General features: G+C 38.3%; 1 protein-coding gene across 3 annotated transcripts in view; it reads right to left on the minus strand.

Annotated features, from left to right (window-relative positions):
• The window catches only part of c23h12orf4 (chromosome 23 C12orf4 homolog), a 57,518-nt gene that overhangs the window by 19,336 nt on the left and 12,629 nt on the right, over window positions 1-25,553 (minus strand). For all 3 annotated transcript variants that reach the window (XM_043713685.1, XM_043713686.1, XM_043713683.1), the window contains 10 exons: window positions 24,007-24,212; window positions 19,038-19,183; window positions 18,190-18,371; window positions 15,767-15,866; window positions 15,193-15,314; window positions 10,190-10,287; window positions 9,878-10,075; window positions 9,085-9,213; window positions 8,437-8,511; window positions 1,014-1,216 (listed from right to left, as the gene is read on the minus strand). In XM_043713685.1, the coding sequence (XP_043569620.1) occupies window positions 1,014-1,216; window positions 8,437-8,511; window positions 9,085-9,213; window positions 9,878-10,075; window positions 10,190-10,287; window positions 15,193-15,314; window positions 15,767-15,866; window positions 18,190-18,371; window positions 19,038-19,183; window positions 24,007-24,202 (1,449 nt within the window). In that variant the 5' untranslated portion in view covers window positions 24,203-24,212. The remainder of the gene's footprint in view (window positions 1-1,013; window positions 1,217-8,436; window positions 8,512-9,084; window positions 9,214-9,877; window positions 10,076-10,189; window positions 10,288-15,192; window positions 15,315-15,766; window positions 15,867-18,189; window positions 18,372-19,037; window positions 19,184-24,006; window positions 24,213-25,553) is intronic.

Below are 25,553 nucleotides of genomic sequence, written 5' to 3' on the forward strand. Positions count from 1 at the left end.
GGGTCTCTGGTGCGCAGTGGGAAATGAGGTAAAATAATATGAAACAGGATTAAAAAGGTGAAGGAATGTTTTGACATTGTGCAATATTGCTGCTGGATCTGATAACACTTTGCTGGCAGTCAGCTTTCCAGCATCCAACACATTGATTTAGAATCCACAGTAGAATTATTTCGGATTAATTTTTACTGTTTATTCTATGATATAAACATAGTTACCAGTTAAACTTTAGTTAAAATATAATGAATTAAATACACTTAAGTATGGAAGTGGATGTTTAAAAATTTAATTAGAATCCATGTCCTGTTCACAATGAAATGCATGAGTTGGTCTGTAAATGAACTCCTATACTGTGAATGCAGTCTCAGATGATTCAATATTGCTGTCAATCAGATCTTGGTTAGAGACAAAAAAAAACTGCAGTTACTGGAATCCAAGGTAGACAAGCAGGAGGCTTGTTGTGTTCTTGCAGCCTCTCTCGTCTACCTCATTCAGATCTTGGCCACTACAAAACAACTGACCACATCATCTAAAATGATATAGTATTGGCTGCAAGATTTGTATTGCATCTTTAAAAATACATCTTGCCAATTAATAAGCAGGACTAAATATGGTTATAAAATGTGTAACCCACATCAACGTGATCCCTGCTCTGAAGTAATAATGAGGAAGAAAAGTAGCAGCATATAAAAGTGGGGAAATGCTTGTCATCATATGAACAGACAGAAGCCGTGAAATTATACTGCAATACTTTCATGACAGCTTTTCACTTTATCTTATCTTATTTCATCAGTCATGTTTATTTGCATTTTATTGCTACTTATAAAGTTTTAGTTTTAACACATGACTCTACTTGAGACAGTATGAGTTTAACAAACTTATTGCACAATAAGGAGACTGTATTTTACTTGCAAATGCCTAGAGACAAGATTCCTATTTGCAATAAGATCCATAATATGCTTTTTCACTGCTAAAATATTCCTACATCTGTTTTGTCTGAATATTTAGCTATTTACCTCAGACATATCATGCACCAATAAAAGTGGGATAGTTATTGTAGTAATATCATGAGTGCAGCAGACTTTCAGAATGTTCCGCAAGCCCATAATTGCAGGATCACGTGCTGTAATATTGCTTGATCTCACATTGTCGTCCACGCACAAGTGAAAGACAACATGAACTTCAGAAAGATTAGAATGTCTTGTGGTATAAAATTCTCCTGTAAGGAAAAAAAGTTAAAATCTTACAGTAAAATCGTACTTGTTTAATTAGGTGTCTCACAAATCATAAGAAAAAGCACACAGTCACTGAGCTCTATAGTATGAAAAGAGCACCTTCGGTCCAAATCGTTCATGCTGACCATTTATCCTAAATAAATCTAGTCCCATTTGCCAACATTTGTCCCATATCCCTCTCAACCCTTCCTATTCATACCCATCCAGATGCCTTCGAAATATTGTAATTGTACCAGCCTCTACCACTTCCTCTGGCAGCTCATTCCATTCATACAACACACCCTCCATGAAAAAGTTGTCCCTTAGGTCTTTTTTAAAATCTTTCCACTCTCACCTTAACCTTGTGCTCTCTAGTTTTAGAATTCCTCACCCTGGGAAAAGACTTTGCCTATATGCTTTATCCACACCCCTCGTGATTTTGTAAACCTCTATAAGGTCACCCTTCAGGCGCTGATGCTGGAGGGAAAATAGCCCCAGTCGATTCAGCCAGTCCCTATAGCTCACACACATCTACAGAAATAATTTGGAAAAAATCTGAACTGACAACAAGACAGACTTTTGGAAAATAGAAATTGGAACAGCTAATGCTTGACCATGTTCCAGCATTTGATAAAATTATAGTGAATCTATGATACAGTCCATATGTTTACCTTTGTTCCAGATCCCTGTACTTTTCTTGTAGTTAACAAAAACATATAAATTTCAGATGCAAGTGTAAGAACTGATCCAGCATCAATTTCTAATTCCCAAAGTTACGTTGCCGATCACCTCTGGCATATAGCAGTGATAGTGGCCACAGTATTCACCACATGACACAAGTTAATAAGATCAATGCAGTGAAAGTAGACAAGTCCCCTGTGCTGGATGGGATTTATCCAAGGATTCTCTGGGAAGCTAGGGAGGAGCTAGCAGAGCCGTTGGCTTTGATATTTGAGTCGTCATTGTCTACAGGTTTAGCACCCGAGGACTGGAGGATTGCAAATGTTGTGCCATTGTTCAAGAAGGGCAGCAGAGATGACTCTCATAATTATAGACCAGTGAGCCTTACGTCTATTGTAGGAAAGGTTTTGGAAAGGATTATAAGGAGATAAGATTTATAATCATCTAGCAAGCAACAATTTGATTTCAGATAGTCAACAGGGTTTCGTCAAGGGCAGACCATGTCTCTCAAACCTCTGAGTTTTTTGAGAAGGTGACCAAGCATATAGATGAGGGTAGGCAGTTGACGTGGTATACATGGAGCTGAAAATGTGTTGCTGGAAAAGCGCAGCAGGTCAGGCAGCATCCAAGAAACAGGAGAATCGATGTTTCGGGCATAAGCCCTTCTTCAGCTCTGATCTCCAGCATCTGCAGTCCTCACTTTCTCCTCGTGGTATACATGGACTGCAGTAAAGCTTTTGATAAGGTTCCACGTGGTAGGCTGATGGAGAAAATGCAGAGGCATTGAATAGAGGATGATTTAGCAGTGTCGATTGGACACTGGCTTTCTGGAAGAAGGCAGTGAGTGGTGGTTGATGGAAAATATTCAGTCTGGAGTCCAGTTACTAGTGGTGTGCCACAAGGATCTGTTTTGGGACCACTGCGGTTTGTCATTTTTATAAGTGACTTAGACGCAGGCATAGGTGGATGGATTAGTAAATTTGCAGACAACAATAAAGTCGGTGGAGTAGTGGACAGTTTGGAAGAATGTTACAGGCAGCAGGGGGGCTTGGACAAACTGCAGAATTGGGCTGAGAGGTGGCAAATAGAGTTCAATGCAACTAAATGGGAGGTGATGCACTTTGGAAAGAATAACAGGAAGGCAGAGCACTGGGTCAATGGAAAGATTCTTGGTAGTGTGGATGTGCAGAGGGATCTTGGAGTCCATGTGCATAGATCCCTGAAAGTTGCCTCCCAGGTGGATAGTGCTGTGAAGAAGGCATACAGTGTATTAGAGGGATTGAGTTCCGGAACCGCAATATCATGCTGCAACTATACAAAATGCTGGTGCGGCCACACTTGGAATATTGTGTACAGTTCTGGTCGCCCCATTACAGGAAGAATGTGGAAGCATTGGAAAAGGTGCAGAGGAGATTTACCAGGATGTTGCCTGGTCTGGAGGGAAGGTCTTATGGAGGAAAGCCCGAGGGACTTGGGTCTGTTCTTATTGGAAAGAAGGCGGCTAAGGGAGGATTTGATAGAGACATACAAGATGATCAGAGGATTAGATAGGGTAGACAGTGAAATACCTTTTCCTAGGATGATGACATTAGCTTGTAAGAGAGGACATAACTACAAATTGAGGGGTGATAGATTTAAGACCGATGTCAGAGGAAAGTTCTTTATGCAGAGAGTGGCAAGGGCATGGAATGCCCTACCTGCTAATGTAGTCAACTCAGGCACATTAGGGAGATTTAAACAATCATTAGATAAGCACATGGTTGATTTTTAGATAGTGTAGGGGGAAGGGGTGAGAACAGTTCACAGGTCGGCGCAACATCGAGGGCCAAAGAACCTGTTCTGCGCTGTATTGTTCTATGTTCTATAATCTTCTGAAAATAGGTTTGAGGTTTAAATTATCAGTAGTTGACCAGAACAAAGAATCCTAGTTTTGCAATTGAGTTGTTCCACAAGCAAGCCTCTTTTATTTTTCCCAAATTAATATACTGAGAAAATCAGGGAGTGAAAATAATGACAAATCTGACATCATATTTCGTGTTCTGAATCCTGCCTAAATTATGGTTTGTTACCTGCAATTTCTGAACAAAGTATGGCTCAAAACCATCATCCTGCAATTCCCCTATTTTGTCAAGTTGAAGGTAAAACACATATGATTAATGCTGCACTATGCCAATTGTCAAAGTTACAATTTCAAATCTCAGTAACAGCTAAGCAGCCCTTTCCCATGATGCACACATCTGTTGTGAAAACAACCAATTACCAGCCAATAAGTGAAGGTTTTTTTTTAAGTCAGTATCCCATGTCACTAGGGCGGCACAGTGGCTCAGTAGTTAGCACTGCTGCCTCACAGACCCGGATTTGATTTCTGCCTTGGGTGACTGTGTGGAGTTTGCACATTCTCCCAGTGTCTGCGTGGGTTTCTTCCCGGTGCTCCGGTTTCCTCCCACAGTCCAAAGGTCAGGTAAATTGGTCATGCTAAATTGCCCTTAGTGTTAGGTGCATGAGTCAGGGGTAAATATAGGTTAGGGGAATGGGTGTGGGTGTGTTACTCTTCGGAAGGTCGGTGTGGACTTGTTGGGCCAAATGGCCCGTTTCCATAATGTAGGGAATCTAATCTAATTTCCCAATAAAACTTGGAGAGAAATCGGTCTGTTGTTCCGAAGGATGGCCCTGCTTTCACTGCTCTTCACAGAGCAATCATCAGAAAACATCCCTACTTCTGACCCTGGTATGAAGAGAAGCTCATTAACCTCACCCTTTTCCTTATCTAATATGTGACAACTTCCAAACTTAGCTTCCCTGAGTTTATTAGTCTGTGTGTAAACTCAATCAGAATTGCTGTACATTGTACTGTCTGTTCCTCAATGAGTCTGAATTTGAAAGGGTATTTTTGAACTCCTTGAAAAGTACCTAATGAAAGTTTTTCAGTGGCCTTAATTTTATGTGCTCAAGTTCATTGATCAAAAGTGACCTGTTTAAGCAATTCATAATCTAGGTATGCCTGGTCAGGCATTTTCTTGAGAATATGGAATTTTTGACTACACACCACTGACACTAACTAGACTAGATTCCCTATGTGTGGAAACAGGCCCTTCAGCCCAACTAGTTCACACCAACCCTCCGAGGAGTAACCCACCCAGACCCACTCCCTATATTTACCCCTAATGCACCTCACTCTATGGGCAATTTAACATGACCAATTCACCTAACCTGCACATCTTTGGACTCTGGGAGGAAACCAGAGCACCCGGAGGAAACCCACGCAGACGTGGGGACTACATGCAAACTCCACACAGAAAGGCAGGAACCAAACCTGGGCTCCTGGCGCTGTGAGGTAGTAGTGCTAACCACTGAGCCACCGTGCCCCCCTAGTATAACAGTTAAATAGTGCCTATTTTAGCCTCGTACTCAGTGGCATTCTCCTCAGGTAAAAAAAGTAAATTTTGAGAGCTTTATTTGCCAGACTGCTCTGCAACACCAATGCCCAGCTACAGGTCCCAAACAATGGACTAGTCACTTTGATTGCTATGCTACTCTTTCAAAAGAGTTAAAAATTGTGCCTACCTCTTCCTTATCGAACTTTGGGTTTAGATGCAGTAACTTTAATACTTCAACCTTTTGGTTTGAGTTCAGTGTTGTTCCTCACCAGACTTGCTTTCCGGGTCCCTTCTTAGCTTGAACTCAATCTAAATTCTGTTTTCTCTTTTGTTTTCTTTCTTGAAATTCCCTTTATTTGCTCCGGTCTCCTTTTTTCCCTTTTTCTTTTTCCTGGCATTCATGTTCCTCTTCTTAATAAAATTCTAGTTATAACCTTAGATGTACAATCTTAAAATTTATTTGTTTCATTATCTTCAGTTTTTAAATTAGTTATTTTGCTATCCATGTTGCAATTTCTTTTGCCTAGCTTCTGGCATACCTAGACATCTCAGTATTTAGCTATCCCTTTTAATTCTCCCAAGGACAAGACTTAAAGGTATTCATGAGATATTTCATCCAGCTCTTTGAAAGCAATTACATCAAATGTAAACATCTCAACAATTCTTGAATCTTAGAGAGTCAAGAAAACCTTCCATGGTTTCTCATTTTTGATAAACAGCTTTTTGAAGGAACATTTTGGCTTCCTCACTTTAATTTTGTCATTCACCTGTGGGAACATCACAGGCTGTGTCCCAAATTTGTTAGGACCAGGTAACGTGGAATGACTGGCTCCCTTGTTTTTAATCTTCTCTTGGCCAAGCAGTTACAGTGAGCAAAGGTGTCATTGGATTCGAAGCATTAACTCTGTTTCTCTCCCTACAGATGCTGTCAGACCTGCTGAGCTTCTCCAGAACTTTGTTTTTGTTTCAGACTTACAGCACCTGCAGTTTTTTGTTTTAGTCTATTATGAAACAGATTTAATTTCTTTTTTGCATGTAGTTATCACATTTCAAATTAGACTTCATTCACCAGATCAAAACAAACAAGAGGCAATTCCACTGTTTTCCTTGAGTGAAAGATAGTGGAATTTTATTACCTATTAAACCCAAGGAACATTAAAACAAAATGGGGTATCAGACACACAGTTTTACAGTATCAAACACAGTAATACAGTTTTTAAAAAAAGGGTGGGGGCAGTGTGGTATCTATACAGACAGCAAAGTAAAGAAAGTTCCAGTTTTTGGTTTTGAGATATTCCCAAGTTGTGAGAGTGAAACCCATCTCCCATGTAGCTGTTGCTCTCCTCCTTCAGGAGTGGTAGTATGCTTGCAGAAAGCTTTTGATTTTTCAGTGAATGGTAATTTTATCAAATTGTTTTTTTCACTGCTGCTGGTTTGAGATTGAAAAGAGAGGGAGATGAATGTTTTCAGTCCATAATTCATTCTCGCTCTCATTCCTTTATTTCTTAAATGTCCATGTTGATAAGTAGTCCTTTTGTAAATTTGGTGTCTGCTTCATTGTTTATTCCAAACTGGACAGTTGTAAACAATTTTTCATCTCACAATATGTGGTTATTATGCAAGTGTGAGCAATAACAGGAGATTTGAATTTCTTTTAGTGTCACTGTCAGTTGCTCTAGATTAAAATAATAGTTCTGATGCAGTGAGTTCATATAATTGATGCAAGTTGCTTCAGCTTGTCGGGGCTGATCTGAGCATGCATTTTCGGTCAGTGGTGTCCTTTCTAAAAGTCATTTTTAGTCCATGAAAGTCTCAGGTGTTCAATTCAAATTATGTAAGTTGTATACTGATATTTCATTTTCACTATGAACATAACAATCTCTAAATATATTCAAAGTTTCTGTTCCACTGTGTTTTGAGGAAGAGAATTCTAAAGATTCCAGAGCCAATTCCAGTTGGTTTTAACAACTGCCATGAAATATTTTTTGCTTTTAGGCATTGGCCATTCACATCAATTTCTAAATTTTCTGCTTAAATTCTTATTTTCAATCTCTGCTCCTCTCGTCATCATACATGGACAAGGATCAACATTAAATCTAGGTCAGACTAAAGATTGCACCGCATTGCTTTGTATGCCAAAATCTAGCGCACATACAGAAGTAATTGCTGGAAAAGTACAGAGATTTTAACAATGAGTTTAGACTGGTTGTTTAGGAGAAAATGAGGACCACAGATGCTGGAGAGTCAGAGTTGATAGAGTGTGATGCTGGAAAAAGCACAGCAAGTCAGACAGCATCTGAGGAGCAAGAGAGTCATTCTTTCAGGCATAACCAAAGGAGTTCCGAAGAACAGTTATGACCGAAATGTTGACTCTCTTGGTCCTCGGATGCTGCCTGACCTGCTGTGCATTTTCCAGCACGATTTTCTTTCCCCCCCTAGATATCCTGTGGAAATTGTTCATTTGAATGATCTCGTACAACTTAATTGGTTATGCATAACACTTATAATTTTGTGTATTAGCAAAATTCTAACAGATTTGATGAATAAACTATGATGTAAAATAAAAATGGTGGCAACTTGACTAATTAGATGGATACTTATATCATTTGCTGCTGGCAGCTAACTCTGTGGTCAGGTGACTGGCAACATTCAAAGGCATAACTTCAAATTAAATCAATTGGTCACAGATTGATAGGTCAGATCTTAAGGAAAAAAGGAAAGTGTATTCAATATAAATTATTTTCCTACCTGCAGTAGTATTACAAAGAAACAGAAGAGCATCATTCACTTTTGATTATCGAATAGTTTGAGTTGTTGTACAATGTCCATGGTTATAACAGCTACTAAGTAGTTACAACAGGATCAGCAATTCCAAATGAACTGGTAGATTAAAAAGAAAGTCCACTGGCACTTAAATCCTTGATATTTGCACTGCTAACGAACGGAATGATTCAAGGATTGCATTGTAACAAGTTACCACTATCTCTGGATTGGAGAACCTGAGTCACTAAATCTAAAAACTACAGTTGCCAAGAGCAGCATAGATTCTGAGGTAATAACACAGTTATTATTTTTATCACATCTCTCTCATCAGACGTTGAGTGTTAAAGTTGAATATAAAAGATTACTACACTTACTCCATATTTACAATTTGCAATTCCACTAACCTGGTAAAATATTTGATGGATTTCTTTCTCCAATCTTTGACTTATCTTCACTTCCTCCATTTCCATTTGGTAACTCTTAGCAGAAAATAGATTCTGGCATTAAATTATTTTACTACTCACAGAAGTGAGTTTTTTAAAAATTTACTTTCTATATAAGACAAGGTTTATAAGCAACAGATGACACATATTCAAACAATTGCTGTAAGTTCTATAAGTGAAAACATTGCAATTGTAATTTAAAAAGAATTGGATGAGTCCACATAAAAGAGGTTAAGTAGGTCAGAACCAGCATCGGCAACCTGATATTAGCAGAAAATTCTTGAGATCAAAATATTGTTGGTGACATTTTGATGGGGGTGTGGGTGGGACAGAATACTTCAAAATATTTGCAAGACTAAAGTACTAATTACAAGGAACCACAACATTTCTTTGAGTGCAGAAATATTTCAAGTCACAATAACAAATTACGTCTGAAAAAAAAAATGAAAGTAGAACTTAAAGGTAAATCTAAAGTTTGGGGAATAAAAGGTGCCTTAACATTGAGATACTGTTTGACACACTTCACTTCATTCCTTTGAGAAACGAACCATGGTCAAATTAGAAACACAATAAAAGTGCTTAAATGTTAAAGAGCACTTCTAAATTTACCAGATCTTTCCTTCGTCTTCTTGTTACGCTGAGCACTTGCATAAAGTACAACTTGCTGGACAATCTCAAGTTGTTGTTCTACTCTCGAAAAATGGAAATCCGTACACTCTTGGCAAACTGTTGCAAAATCTAGCATATTAAAAAAAAAACAAAAACAACTGAAAAATGTTACTTATTTTCCCAAGATCGGTACTAACATCCACCAATCCCACATAATTTGCCTACTGACGTAACAAGTCTACAGCGGATGCCATATCCCCAGCTCTGCACTCATTCCTGGAACATTTGGACAACAAGGACAGCTATGTCAGGTCACCTGCTCCACCTTCAACACCATTATCTTTAAGATGTTCTTTAAATCTAACTCTTTCAACCATGCTTCTAGCCATCTGCCATTAAAATTCCTTGCATGGTTTTTGAATAGTTTACCTGATAAACCTCCTGTCAAATATTTTGGGGCATTTTGTTCCATCAAATACATGATATGAATACAGGTTATTATGGTTGTGTCTCTTACAATTGCAGAGTCATGCAACTGACAACCTGAAAACTTATCGGACTTATGCTCTTAGCAGCCACCAGGTCAAACTTTTGGGAAACCTGTCCTGGACATTGTACTTGCTATAGTGGGTGCTTAAGGTAACATATTCCCAAGTATGTTTACGCATTTATTAATAAGTTTACAATAAACTTGTTTGTTTTGTTAACTGAGTCAAAAAACAAGTAAACCAAAGTAATCTTGCCAATTGTTAGAAATAAGAAACATGGAAGCTTGCAAATTGCTTTGTAGTACCTCGTTTGATGCCGCTATAGGAATTGATTCGATTATCGACAAGTAAGACAACGCCAGAGAGAGAGGTGGAGTACAGCGAAAGGGCAGTTTGTAGCCTTTGAAGTTTAACTCCACTTTGTTGATTCCGCTTATGTTTACAGAAATCAAGAACATCAGCTCGCATTAGCCGTAGGTTATGCATAGTTTTCAACTGGGCACCTGTAAAAGGTGCAAGTACAGTTATTTTAGTGGCCAGGCTAAACAGATAAATAGCTTTCAATATCAAAATGTCACCAAACTTCAGATTAAATAAACGGTGAAATAATACCCTACCTAGGTGTATCGTAAAGCTTTCTTCCAACAGAGGTCGTTCTTCAATCATTCGTTCATTTGCTACAGTGGACTGACTTTGTTTTACTTTGATTTCCTCACTTCCAAAGGCAAGAAGGAAATAACAATTCGAAAATATTAACTGTACATAAAATCAAATTGAATTTCTGCTATTTATTTTCTCCTCACATTGGTTGTTAAATGGAAAAATAGTCCTGTTTTCTTTACTTAGGATTTTAACTAAATTACTCAAGCACTGTGACAAACAATTAGAAAGTATTATTACACAATTAACGTGAAAGGTACTGATAAATAAAGCCACCATTTTCAAAACATGTGCAATTCATGTGTTTTGGTTAGAAGGGTCAAAATGCATGTTATACTCAAAACGAAATGAACTTTTGCATGTTACAAAATCTGGGGCATGCACAACCATTGTACTGTGCCAGTTACAATGGTTAATGAAGCAGAGAGAAAAGGAAGCAATGTACAAAATGCCCAGGGAGAAAACAAAATGACGTTTGGCTGAAATTCTTCTCCCAATAAGTAATCTGAAAGCGAGGCAGTCTGTTTCAATCTTGGCATCAACAATCAATCCTGAAATTGGCTTCCGACCTCAAAATTGTGCCATTTCTCTTTCTAACCTCGATAAAGTCACTTTACTTCTTAGCTCATCTGCCACTGAAACCCTCATTCATGCATTCTAGACCTGACCAGTCTACTGGCCTCCATAAACAGGAGACCATTCAAAATGTTGCTGGCTGTGTCTCATTTGGGGGTGATGACTTTTCAGAGGGTGGGGTGGGATGCTGAAGATGAGGAGGAGGAGACTAGTGTTTGAAGAGAACTAAGAAATCCCAACAAGCAGCTGTGCATAGGTTGTCTTATGTTTCTGCAATTGGAGGGGAGTCATGGTTCAATATTGTAAGAATATTAATTTCCATCTCTTCAGCTAAGGTGATAAATAATTATTTTTTTTCTGCCATAAGTACTACTTCTGGAATACCCTGATGTGAAATAGCCGAGTCACACAGAAAGCTCTCTAACTATAATTACCTATGTCACTTATAGAATTTGAACCACATGATAAATGGAAGAACAAGGTGCAAATGTGGTCTCAGGCCACTTTGTTAACCAACAGAAAGCAAAATTTTTTTTTGTCTTATTCTTTACCAGAAATGACAAAGATTAGATGCAAGCTATTTTCAGAACCTAACGCAAGTGGCTTGGATACCAAAGGAGGATCATGCTTTGTTACGATTTATGGACAAGATAGATACATTTTTGAAGGCCTGCTGGGAATAGTTCACCTTTGATAAATTCAAAAAGACTGTCAGTCTATGGATTTTGAGAAGGTTTGTAAATGATTAAAAAAAACTAATTTAGAAATTCTCAAGTTTGTGCTTGCATTCCAAATTATTAGACTGTGTGCCAATTTCACAGATGGATAGAGTTTTGATTCCAACAGGGGTTAAATTTTATAGTAAAGATTCTTGAACAAGTCACTTCTGTCCTAAGACGTTAGGGAAAACAATCATTTCCAGGTACCTTCCTATCATAAATTGGAAATTCTGTTGTGACACAGAGAATGGAGGGCTCTAGGATCACTGACTTACAACATCACCAAGGGAGATGCCTCTATGAAAAGGAAGTTGCTGAAAGTAGTTCTAAAAGGTAGGTAATATATTTGCATATTAAGATAAAGCACCAGATTGTGATGGCAGCTATACTTGGGAATGATTCATAGGTGCTTTTGGCGTGAGTCAAGGTATCATTATGCAAGTGATAATACCCAAAAACCAGAAATCAAATATTTGAAGTGACTCATGATACAAATGGTGCTGATGATGAGTATGATGACAATGAATGGCATTAAAATACTTGCTAAAAACTTAAGCTCAGCTACAATTATCCTATATGGCAATTCATTTGCCTGTGCTGTGTTAAGTAGTGGTTGCACTACTCAATTGCACGTAGAGTCAACTGTCTAAACGGTTGCTTTGAAAGTTAACTAAACATGAAGGTATAAATATGAAACGGTTACCTACTTGTGACAATAATACATCATTCACATCTTTTAAAAAAAAGCCTACCCATGTGAAATACCAAGAATATTTTTTGATTTCATCAGCATTGATGTGGTCCTGAATGACATATCATTATCATAAGTAAATGTTTGAAAGGAGCAAAGATGAATCATACAGCATGGAAACAGATCTTTCAGACCAACCAGTCCATGTTGACTATTATCCAAAACTAAACTAGTCCCACCTGTGTGTGCTTGGTCCATATCCCTCCAAATATTTCGTATTCATGTACTTATCCAAATATCTTTTAAATGTTGTAACTGTACCCGCATCTACCACTACCTCTGGAAGTTAATTCCACTGTGTAAACAAATTGTCCTGTTCTCCTCTCACCTTAAAAATATGCCCCCTAGTCTTGAAATCCCCCACCCCAGGGAAAAGACACCAGCCATTTACCTTATCTATACGCATTATGATTTTGTAAATCTCTGTAAGGTCACCCCACAACTTTCTATGCTCCAGTGAAAAGTCCCAGCCAATCCAACCTCTCCTTATAACTCAAACCCTTCATTCTCAGCAACATTCTGATAAATCTCTTCAGAACTCTTTCCAGCTTAATAATATCCTTTCAGGGTGACCAGAACTGGACACAGTACTCCAGAAAAGGCTTTACTAATGTCCTGCAAACCTCAAATAACATTCCAATTCATATATTCAAAAGGTATGAGCAATGAAAGCATGCGGCTGATAACAAATTAATTGAATAACAAAGCATTTGTCTGTTGTTAAGCCATATATTTATTAAGATCAAGACTTAATTGCATTCTTCTCATCCAGTTCTTCTCATCCAGTGTTACTGATCTGGAGACAAGTGTCTGCCTAACAAGACGACGTCTATCTGAAATTTGCATAAACAATTTGCCCACCATTCGTGATGAAAACTAAAATTACTGCTAAGGATGCTAAAATCATGGATAAGGAATTCTAAGCTCTTGTTGAACAAATTATGCCTCAATGACGTGTGCCAAATATTTAAAGCCACGATCACACCTCGTCTCATCAGCCCTGGAATTTAATTAAGTGCTGGCTATAGAACTGGAAGTATGAGACAAAGATTTAAAATGTTTATTTATATTTTGTATCTTCAGCCTACCTGCCATAATAAACACCAGGAACAAGAGACAATAGTGGAAAAGGTAACGTGTCCTTGCACCAGTCTTGGAATCCAACTTAATTTTAATAGAGGGGAGAAATTAGCAAATGACAAGTTTAGGGACATTTAGGAGAACTTAAGTACAATGATTATGTACACTGCTGCAGAGACTCCATTCAGCGATGCTTGTGTGGAAGAAAACATGCAATAGTTGATGAAATGTCACACGATATATTGGAAAATCAACCAAATTGCAAAGCATACATGGCTCCGGCATAGACAGTACATATCAAAAGTGCTTTGCAAGTGCTAAGTAGATATAGCCTATACCATTAGGTAAATGGTCATAATCCAAAATTGCCTTCCTTGCTACGATGTCACCCAGGCCTACAGGCCGCCACTCTGAATAGGTTACATGCAAGCAGGGAAGTGTAAGGAAAGCTGAAACAGCAGAAAAAATTTGGACAGCTTCAAGACATTACATAAGACCATCTGGGGAAAGAACTCAGTTCTTGTAATCTGGTTTATCATAAGACATAGGCACAGGGACTGGAGGGGTCTGGCAAAACAATTATATGATGTGATAGGAAACCTTTAGTAATATGTGAGATCAAGCCTATCTTGGAGAACAGGGGATTTAAATTAAGATTATTTTTCCTCACTTAAATCTGAAATAGCAAGAAATTGTTTGATTTATTTCTTTCACTTTTTAAACTCCCATTGCTTACTGAAGTAGGCGGAGATGTGATCCCAAAACCCCCTGTTCTTTAACGTTTCAGTCTGAGTAATAAACCCACAGCAAAATCTCCTGAGATTAAATCAAAGGTATATTTTATTTAACAAAACATTCAAAACACAGGGATATTGCTTCACTTCTTTCACACACAGACATAGAAGAAAAAGAAGGCAGAGGAAGGAAGTTTAATCTTATAAATTTTCTTTAAACAACAATCAAGGATTTTGGTATCTGTTTGTGACTTAAAGCCCAGTAGTTAATGTCCAAATGGCAGTTGGCGGATCTTGTAGCCACTTTTTTTCCCCAGGGAGCTGGGATGTAAATGGATGTCAATCAAAAGTACAGCAAAAGCAGAGAGAGCACAAGAGACAATATCATTCCCATTAAAGAAATCTGACATTATTGTAAAATAATGGTCCCTTTAGGAAAATGCTGGAGATAATGGAGAGCAGCCAATACATAGTAGAGCACACATTAAAGGAACAGTTTTCTCCAGAAAGGGTTTTGGGTTAGGAAGGGAAAAGTGGAGGCTGGTGTCTGCCCAGAACTAAGAAATCTTTAAAAAAATTGTGAATTTAAAAAAAAACTGACTCCTTTCCTACTTTAGAAAATGGTGGAGACGCAGTCCAACATTTCTAAATTTCTTTCATTCTGGCCTCTTGCATATTTCCTGGCATAACTGCCCTCCATTGCTGGCCATGACTTCAGTTGCCTAGGCCCTAAGCTCTGGGATTCCTTCCATGAACCTCTCTGCATCTTTACCTTTCTTTGATCCTTTAAGACATTCTTTACATTGTACTTCTTTCACAAGACTTTTGATCATATGACCCAAGGTCTCCTTACCTTGCTTGACATTGTACATTTTAAAGAAAATGTCCTGGGAAGCACCTTGACACCTTTCACTATGCTAAAGGTGCAATGTAAATATAAGCTGTTGCTCAGATATGGATATAGTAGAATTGTCTTAATGCCCCAAATTAGTAAATAACAAAAATGCTTTTCTTTGACTAGGCAAGTGCATTTAAAATTGTATCTTTTATGACAGCAATTTAAACATCACTGACCAAAAACAAATTCATAAATACCCTACCTGACTGCACTGTTGTTCGGATTTTGCATGTCTTGATGTAGTTTTATTACCCACTCTTGATACTCTTGTTTTTGAATAGCCATTAATTGTTTCAGCTCATGGGCCCACTTGTTCTCCAATACCTGATCACAAAAATGTTATCCACATTATAGAATTAAAATAACATATCTTTTAACCTTTTCTTGGATTTGAGGCAGTGCTTTAACATGACCGGACATCTTCCTACATTCTAATGGAGATGTTCAGATATTTAACTTATGGGGTATCTTATACAATCTGTAGAAATCCTTGTATAGAACAGTACCCTAACTTGCAATCAGTGGAATTTTAGTTTTTTTCAACTTTTAAGTCGCCATGGTTTGAGATTCAGTGGGAGATTGCTCATTTTTCCCAAATAATTTTTCAACTCATAAGATCACTTTCTCCTCCAGTATGTGCAAAAATAGACACATTTTATGTAAAGGGAGTTTTATTTTCCTATTGTAATTCTGTAACATCAGCTGAGAACATTTCCTTGTATTACTAAGTTACAGGGTTAAAAATTCTACTTTGAGTGAAACTTTGATTGCAATACCTGTTGGGATTCAAAATGCTGAGCAGCAACTGAGTTTACATCTTGATCTGTAAGGCTTTTCCCTAGTTCTTGCATTACTTTATCCATTTCCACAGACTGCCTGAAAGAAATTAAACTCATATGTATTTTTCCTCAAACAGGAATAAAACACTAACCATTTTAAAGCATGGAAAAAAAAATACAATGTACCAAAATATAGATTAAGTTTCTATTCTGCATTAGCCATCTTCAAGTAAAAATGTCTCAAAATTAATTCTCATTGGGGTGGCATGGTGCCTCAGTAGTTAGCACTGCTGCTTCACAGCGCCAGGGACCCCGGTTTAATTCCAGCCTCAGGCAACTGTCTGAGTGGAGTTTGCACATCCTCCCAGTGTCTGCCTGTTTCCACACTAGAGTCAGCTGAGAACATTTCCTTGTCTTCCTAGGTTACAGGATTAAAAGTTCTACTTCTTGAGTGAAATTTTGATTGCAATACCTGTTGGGATTCAAAATGCTGAGCAGCAACTGAGTTTACATCTTGATCTGTAAGGCTTTTCCCTATTTCTTGCATTACTTTATCCATTTCCACACACAGGGACTCTATGATTTATTGATGATAAGCAGTACATAGACCCTGAAATGGTTGTGTTAAAATCAGTCACATTATTTTAGAGTATGGATACCATACGCCCAGCAGAACTGGACTGGAGATGATGGGAGATCCCCAAGTCCGCCAACAGTAAAGCCAGTTGGAGATATAGTTGCATCCAAAACTAAGACTACCCACTGTGGTTAGTTTAGATCCCCATATTTGTGAATGCAGTAACTCTCAGTCAACTATGTTAAGTTTTAATCAACACTAGATATTTACATAATCAAAACAGTTTCCAAAAATAACTCAACATAAGTGATTATAATCCTATCAACAGAAAATCAATCCTTGTCTGGATTTCCACTGTTATTAAATTTTGTCATGGTTTCAACATTATTCAGTTTCTGAAATAAGAATGGCATTCCCTCTAAAAGATGCTGCGAGTAGCAAGCCATTTGCCCTGTCAATCTTTTCCTTCATTCAATTAGATCAGAGCTAATCTGATGATCCTCAATCACTTTCCTGCCATAGAGTCAGAGATGTACAGCATGGAAACAGACCCTTTGGTCCAACCCGTCCATGCTGACCAGATATCACAACCCAATCTAGTCCCACCTGCCAGGACCTGGTCCATATCCCTCCAAACCCTTCCTATTCATATACCCATCCAAATGCCTCTTAATTCCATAACCCTCAATTTCCTTGCTGATTAAAAACCTGACTCTCCCAGCCTTAATATTTAACCAACAGTTTCAATAACCTTTTAGGAGTAAAAAGAATTCCACAGATTCATTACCCCCTCCGAGAGAATTCCTCCTCATCGGTTTTAAATGGATGTTGCCTTACTCTGAGATTATGTCTTATGGTTTTAGACAGTCCCAAAGGGCAAACAACCTTGCTGCATCCACTTTGTCAAGTTCCCTAAAAATCTAAAATGTTCAACAAGACCTCCTTTCACTCTCCTAAATTACAATGCGTATTAGCCCAATGCACATAACACCACCTCATTAGAAAATCTTTCCATATCTGGAATCAACTTTGTAAACCTTCTCTGAGCTGTCTCAAATGCCAGTATATATCTTTCCTTATACAAGGAGATCAAAACTGCACACAGTATTCCAGGTATGGTCGACGAGGGACTGGCATAATTTTAGCAAGGCCTCAATATTTCTATTCTCCATTCTCTTTGGAATAAAGACCAACAGTCAATTAACCTCCCCTAATACCTGCTGAGCTTGGATGCTAACTTTTGTGATCCATGCATGAGGATCTCAAACCCCTCTGTTCTTCACCTTTAAGTCAACGAATAACCTGAATATATCCCACCATCTGTTATTCTCAAGACTTGAGCTATCCACAAACTTGGAGATAGTATATTCACATGCCAAATAGTAATATACATTTTAAATAATTGAGGGCCTAGCACTGATCCCTACGGCATTCCTCCTGTTGCAAACTACCATTTTCAAGATGTCGCCTTTATCTCAAGTCTCTATTTTCTATTAGTTAGCCAAACCACTAACCATATATTACCCCAACATCCTTTGCCTCTTATCAAGTTGCATTATGCTCAATAACATTTTGAACATCTATTACAAATGCAATATATATTACATCTACTTGTTCCACTTCATCTATTCTACTTGTTACCTCTTCAAAGAGCTGTAATAAATTTGTCAGGCATGATTTCCCATCATGAAGCCATGCTGATTTTGCTATTGTATTTCTTAATGATCTACTCCGACATTCTTTATAATAGCTGCCATTTTCCCAATAACAGATGTCTCGGTGATGGTTGGGAAAAACTGCATTTTCTGTGGATCAATTTAATTGTATGTAGGTAATTACAAACCTTTCCTGCAGTTTCTTCAATTCCATGTCTCTTTCACTAATAAGTTCTGAGACTCTGACAAAATAATTATGTTCCAAATTCAGTAAAGCTTCAGAGGCTGGAGAATGGATCAAATCATGATAAACATCTGCAAAATCTTCATCCCAACTAGGTTCTTCAGGCTTAGAGTATTCTAACGTTGTCTACAAAATGATAAAATACAATTTAGAAATTATAGCCTTATATATCATTACTTGTACAAAATAACAGTTTTAAGAAAAAAGTAATGACCACATGGGTAAAAAGTATGAGAAATTGCTTCAAAAGATGTTTCCTCTGTACCCATGTTGTTACTATTCTTAAAAATATATATATATTTACTCTCGCTAAAAAGGTGATTTAATCAATGTCATGTAATGTAACCTGGTCTCATGAGCTATTCTGTCACAGCTGTTAATTTTTTTATTCCGAAAGGAAAGGAAGAAAAAACCAAGTTTAAAAAAAAAGCATGATAACAAAACATTCCAATAAAAATAAACAAAAAATATAAGTTTAAGAGTGTGTCAATGAGCTGCATTGAAACCCATCAACTGACTGTATGATCTCCAGTGCCACAACACAATGTATCTCATGATGGAGCAACTGTGCATCGATATGATGTTAAATGCTGAACCTTACTAATTAAAGTCAAAACTGTTGATACAGGGGTCTTATTAACAGTTTTGTACTGTCTCTAAGTAATATTTATCTGCAGGTAACAAATTATTCCTGTACCAAATAAGAAAGTTTTTAAACTGTGAATTAAGATTTTACCTTTGGACACATCAGATATCTACAAAGCTGTAGACTTAAATTTTTGAAATACGTACCTCTTGATAAGCTTTAGCCCAAGTATTAACAAGCTGTTCAGCACGCACATCACTCGTTTTTAGTTTCTCTAAAACAGCTTCTGCTTCTTCATCATAGGTCTTCTTAGTTTCTTCATTAACAAACTGATCAAGAGAATTTTTTAAGTCTGTAAAATATTTAAATCAAAGTGTTGAAAAGAATATTTCTCCTTCTATTTGAAAAACAACAAATGAATTTAATGGATGAAAGAGGCAATCAAATTTAATCTATTCTTTACTGACATATCAAATTTGTCAAAAAAAAGATACAAAATGGTTCAGATTTAAAACTATATCATAGAGAGTTTAAGATTTACTTTTTTTATTATCATAATGAGAGACTTTACAGTGCGGAATAGGATATATTTCATTTAAATGCACTCAAATCATTTGGAACAGATTAATATAGAAATGTTCCTCAAATCTGCAAACTGCCTCAGTTCCAACTTTAGAAAAGTTTGTCCCTCATGCACCAATAAACCATTCTCCCATTTCCCACACCAACTCATCCTGTAACTGCCCCAAAAGAAAACTGGCTAAAATAATGCTAAAATAACATGAAATTAAAGCCTGTTTGACAAGATGAGGTAAGATCAGTATCAAACAGATTTTACTATATAAGGGACTGATGAGAATTTAATCACAATCAGCCTGTGATGCACCTGAATGTGGATAAATGTGAGATTATCCACTTTGATAGTAAACACACAAAGACATTTTTATCTGAATCATGACAGATTGGGAAAGGGGGTGTAACGAGACTGGAGTGTTATTGAATATCAGCCACTAACAGTAAGCATATTGGTACAGCAGCTGGTGATAAAGGCGAATAGAATGTTGGCCTTCATAATGAGTACGTTTGAGTACAGGAGCAGTGATGTTTTGCTGCGGTTGTACAGGGCCTTAGTGAGAATGCCCTGAGTATTATGCGCAGTTTTAGTTTGCTTATCTGAGGCTGCATGTTCTGGCCTTTAAGGGGAGTGCTATGAAGGTTTACCAGCTTCCAAGGATGGCAGGACTGAAGACTGGAATTCACCAGAGCTTAAAACAATGAGGGAGGAATCTCAGAAAACTATAAAATTCAAATTAGGATTACACAGGGTAAATGCACAAAGGATGTTCCAGATGAGTGGGGCGTCCAGAATCAAGAGTAACAGGCTAAGGATACAGAATAGTCTACTCAGGACTGAGATAAGGAGAAATTTCTTATCCAAAGAGTGACAATCCCTTGAAATGCTCACAGAAAGTGATTAAGACCAAAACACTGACGCATTATTAATAAATAATTAACCTTTGATAATACCAGTTCACACTTGCACAAAATCTGGATGTAGGTTTGCTCGCTAAGCTGGAAGATTCATTTTCAGATGTTTCATCACCATACTAGGTAACATCATCAGTGAGCCTCCGGATGAAGACTGGTGGTATGGCCCGCTTTCTATTTATGTGTTGACGTTTCCTCAGGTTGGTGATGTCATTTCCTGTTGTTTTTCTTATGGGGGGATAAATGGCACCCAAGTCAATGTGTTTGTTGATAAAGATCTGGTTGGAATGCCACGTTTCTAGGAATTCTCATGCGTGTCTCTGTTTGGCGTGCCCGAGGATGGATATATTGTCCCAGTCGAAGTGGTGTCCTTCCTCATCTATATGTAAAGATACTAGTGAGAGTGGGTCATGTCTTTTTTGTGGCTAGTAGTTTTTTGTTTGTTTGTCCAATGTAGTATTTGTTACAGTTCTTGCAAAGGTTTTTTTTGTAAATATATAAAAAACCCTTGCAAGAACTGTAACAAACACTACACTGGACAAACAGGTAGAAAACTAGCCACCAGGATACATGAACATCAACTAGCCACAAAAAGACACCACCCACTCTCACTAGTATCTTTACATACAGATGAGGAAGGACACCACTTCGAATGGGACAACATATCCATCCTACGACACTCCAAAGAGACATGTGTGAGAATTCCTAGAAGCATGGCATTCCAACCAGAGCTCTATTAACAAACACATTGACTTGGGTGCCATTTACCACCCCCTGAGAAAAAGAACAGGAAATGGCATCACCACAGGAAATGGAATCACCGATCCAAGGAAACCTAAACACATAAGTAAAATGTGGGCCATACCACCATGGCTTCATCCAGAGGCTCACTGATGATGCTGCCTAATATGGTGACGAAACGAGCAAACCTACATGCAGAACGCCAACCGGAGCTACTTGCGCAAAATATATGTCAGTGTAAAGTACAGAGGATTACTTTTGGTATTGAACTTTAATATAGATAATACAACTTGCATTCTGAAGACACAGATAACCAGCCTATTTTTCCAAGTACTTGGTGGAGGGTGCTGTGTATGTGGGATGGATTGCCAGACAAAGTGGTAGAGGAAGGTACAATAACAACATTTAACAAACATTTGGATAGGTACATTTTTTGGGAAGGATTTGGAGGAATATGGACCAAATCCAGGCAATTGGAACTAGCTAAGAGGGCACCATAGTCAGCATGGACCAGTTTGGCCTGAAGGCCCTGTTTCCAACCTGTATTACTCTAGGAATCTAATTAACAAAAGTCACAGTGTCTTGAATATAGGAGTTGGGATGTTATGTTGCAGATATACAGGACACTAGTTAGGCCAATTTGGAATACTTTGTTCAGTTCTGGTCCTCCTGCTATAGGAAAGTTGATGCGAAATTTGAAAAGGTTTAGAAAAAAACTTACAAAGATGTTGATAGGTTGGAGCATTTAAGCCATAGGGAGAACTGAATAGGCTGGGGCTATTTTCTCTGGAGCGTTGGAGGCTGAGGGGTGACCTTGTAGTAGTTTATAAAATCATGAGGGACATGGACTGGGTAAATAGTCAAGGTCTTTTCCCCAGGCTAGGGAAGTCAAAATTAGAGGGCATAGCTTTAAAGGTGAGGGGGAAAGATCTAAAAGGGACCTAAGCGGCAACATTTTCACACAGAGGGTGGTGTGTGTGTGAAATGAACTACCAGGGTAAGTGGTGAGGCTGGTAGAATTACAACTTTTAGAAGGCATCTGAATGTATATGAATAGGAAAGGCTTCGAGGGATATGGGCCAATTACTGGCAAATAAGATTAGAATAATTTAGAATATCTAGTTGGCATGGACGAGATGGACTGAATGGTCTGTTTCTGTGCTGTTCATCTGTATTAGTCTAATTGTTTTTACTAATGAACTAGAAGATTTGCAGACAATTAGGTGCTCAATGGCAAATAAATTTCAAACCATATTTTTTTCTAAATAGGAAGTCAAAAGTTTGCTTTGAAAAATGTAAATTTTTGCACTTTCTGGCCCTTTTGGCTTTCCTTCTGCTCACTGATTAATTTTAGCCACCTTTCTTCAAAACAGCAATCACCAATTTTAAATTTGTACATTAGCATCACACAAGTTACAATGAGAATGTCAGTACAGCACGAGTGATGGGAGTATGGCAGCAAGACATTAAGTGTAATTAGGGGTGGGCAGAGGCTAAACAGCTAGCTCACGGCACTAGGGATGGTTCAAAAATAGGTACGTTGAAGGTTTAGTAATACTAAAGAGAGAGGAGGAATACAGCTACACTGAACTGCCAAAATGAGAGGTAGGATTGGTTGGAGGGATACATTTCTCCAGAAAGTACGGTGGCCCAGTGGTTAGTACTACTGCCTCACAGCACCAGGGTCCCAGGTTCAAGTCTAGCCTCTGGTGACTGTCTGTGTGGAGTTTGCACATACTCCCAGTGTCTGTGTGGGGTTCCTCTGGGTGTTCTGGTTTCCTCCCACAGTCCAAAGATGTGCAGGTTAAGTGAATTGGCCATGCTAAATTGCCCATAGTGTTAGGTGCATTAGTCAGAGGGGAATGGGTTTGGATGGGTTACTCTTTGGAGGGTCGGTGTGGACCGGTTGGGCCGAAGGGCCTGTTTCCACACTGTAGGGAATCTAATCTAAGAAAAGTACACATCTGAAGTTAGCTTTTGTGGTTAGCACTGCTGCCTCACAGTGCCAGAGACCCGGGTTCAATTCCCGCCTCAGGCGACTGACTGTGTGGAGTTTGCCTGTGTGGGTTTCCTCCCACAGTGCAAAAATGTGCAGGTTAGGTGAATTGGCCATGCTAAATTGCCTGTAGTGTTAGGTGAAGGGGTAAATGTAGGGGAATGGGTCTGAGTGGGTTGCGGTTCGGCAGGTCGGTGTGGACTTGTTGGGCCGAAGGGCCTTTTTCCACACTAAGTAATCTAATCTAATCACATATCACAGATTCGGAAAATGGACATGTCTTCATGCAAAAGAACAAAATTTATCTAGTCTTCACTGACACTACTGTGGATCTACCTACATCACATGGAGTGTAGAAGGTATTTATCACCACCTTGTCACAAACAATGAGGCATGGGCAATAAATGCTGCTCCAGCCAGCAACATCCACATCCACATCCCCCCTTACCCCCACCCTCCATGAACAATTAAGTAATAGAAGCAAAGATTATCCAGCACCTTGAATTATAATAAAATTCCCCAAGACACTTTACAAGAATGCTGTAAATCAAGGTAGAACAGAATGCCATATCAGGACAATATCAGTTAAATAATTAAAAGATTGTTAAAAGGAGCAGGTTTTGAAGAGTGTCTTAAAGGAGAAAAGCAATATGGACAGTTATTCCAGAGCATAGAGACAAGGTAACGAATAGGCACGGCCACCAATAGAACAGTGATTGGAATAAGAATGCTCAGGAGGTCAGAGTTAGAGAAAAGCAGATACTTTGGAGGGTTGCAAGCCTGGAAGAGATTATAGAGATTGGGAGGAACAAGGCCAGAGTGGGTTTTGAAAACAGGGATGTGAATTTTAAATTCAAGACATTAATTGACTGGATATCATTGCAGATCAGCAAGGACAGATATGATAGGTGAATAGGAAATACCTGCAATTTGAGACATAACTTACTCACCATTGTCAATAAAATAAGGAAGATTATGTAAGAGCATTAGACGGCCATGTAAATCATTGATACTTCCTTGCATAGGAATCTGGATGGGTGCAGTCAGCACACATGACTGATGTCCTGTCTTGAAATTAAAGATAAATGTTTTTTCCGATGGTCGCACATTTGCAGTATTTTCTTTAATTCTTGTGTTCCTTAACATCACTCCAGTTCTGAAACAAATAATAACACTGTATTTCATGAAAAGGTTATAAAACAGTAGATTATTGCAAAAGCAAAAATTGCAGGAGAAACATTGTATGTCGGCACCGGTGGAGAAAACGCAGAGTTAATGTTTCAAGTCCAATTACCCTTCTTCAGTAGATTATTGCACTTGTTTGCTATGCAATGGATTATAATCCTTGTAGATTCAGAGCCACACAATTTAAGGCACAAGGGATGCCATTCAATGCACTTATCCAATGTCTTTGCCTTTGCAAATGTTGTCCTGTACAATCCAAAAAGCAGTTGCTAACGTTTTATACAATACAGGAGGATCCTTATTTATTACCAATCTGCATTGTTGTGTATTAATAAACTTTGTGCAGATTATTTTAGAATTAATGAGGCCAGATCATTTCGTATCGTTTATAAAGGGACATCAAATAAAGAGAATTTTTTTGCCATTTAGAATACGAATTGTAAATTACAATCTAAAGATATTGAAAATCTTCAGTTGACTAGAAGAACAGTAGGAATATTCATATTTAAAACACTTTGTTTAAAGACAATTCAAAGGCCTGGACCTCCCTTGTAGATGCAACGGTCAAGGAGGCACAACAATGGCTCTTCTTCCTCAGGCAGTTTAGGAAATTTGGCATGTCCATAAGGATCCTCACTAACTTTTACTGAAAGCATTCTATCTGGGTGCATAACGGTCTGGTACGGCAACTGCTCTGCCCAGAACTGTAAGAAACTATAGAAGGAGGGTGTAGGTTTGATATCCAGATGTTTCATTACCTGGCTAGGTAATATCATCAGTGGCGACCTCCAAGTGAAGCCAAGCTGTTGTCTCCTGCTTTCTATTTATATCTTTCTCCCGGAAACCACCATTTCGACTGGGACAACACATCTATCCTGGGACAGGCTAAGCAAAGACATGCCAGAGAATTCCTAGAGGCCTGGCACTCCAACCAGGCCTCATAAACAAACACATAGATCTAGATGCCATCTATCAACCCCTCAGAAAACGAACAGGAAATGACATCACCACAAACCCCATGAATCCTATCCAGGAGAAAGATATAAATAGAAAGCAGGAGACAACAGCTTCGCTTCACTTGGAGGTCGCCACTGATGATGTTACCTAGCCAGGTAATGAAACGTCTGGATATCAAACCTACAGCTCAGCGAGCAAACCTACACTCTAAACCTCAACCTGAGCTACAAACCTTGCAAAAAAACTATAGAAGGTTGTGTGCACAGCCCAGACTATCACGGAAACCAGCCGTCCATCCATGGACTCCACTTACACTTCTCATTGCCACCTCATCAAAGACCCCTCCTATCTGGTA

This window comes from Chiloscyllium plagiosum, chromosome 23 (assembly GCF_004010195.1).
Source record: "Chiloscyllium plagiosum isolate BGI_BamShark_2017 chromosome 23, ASM401019v2, whole genome shotgun sequence".
Lineage (NCBI taxonomy): Eukaryota > Metazoa > Chordata > Chondrichthyes > Orectolobiformes > Hemiscylliidae > Chiloscyllium > Chiloscyllium plagiosum.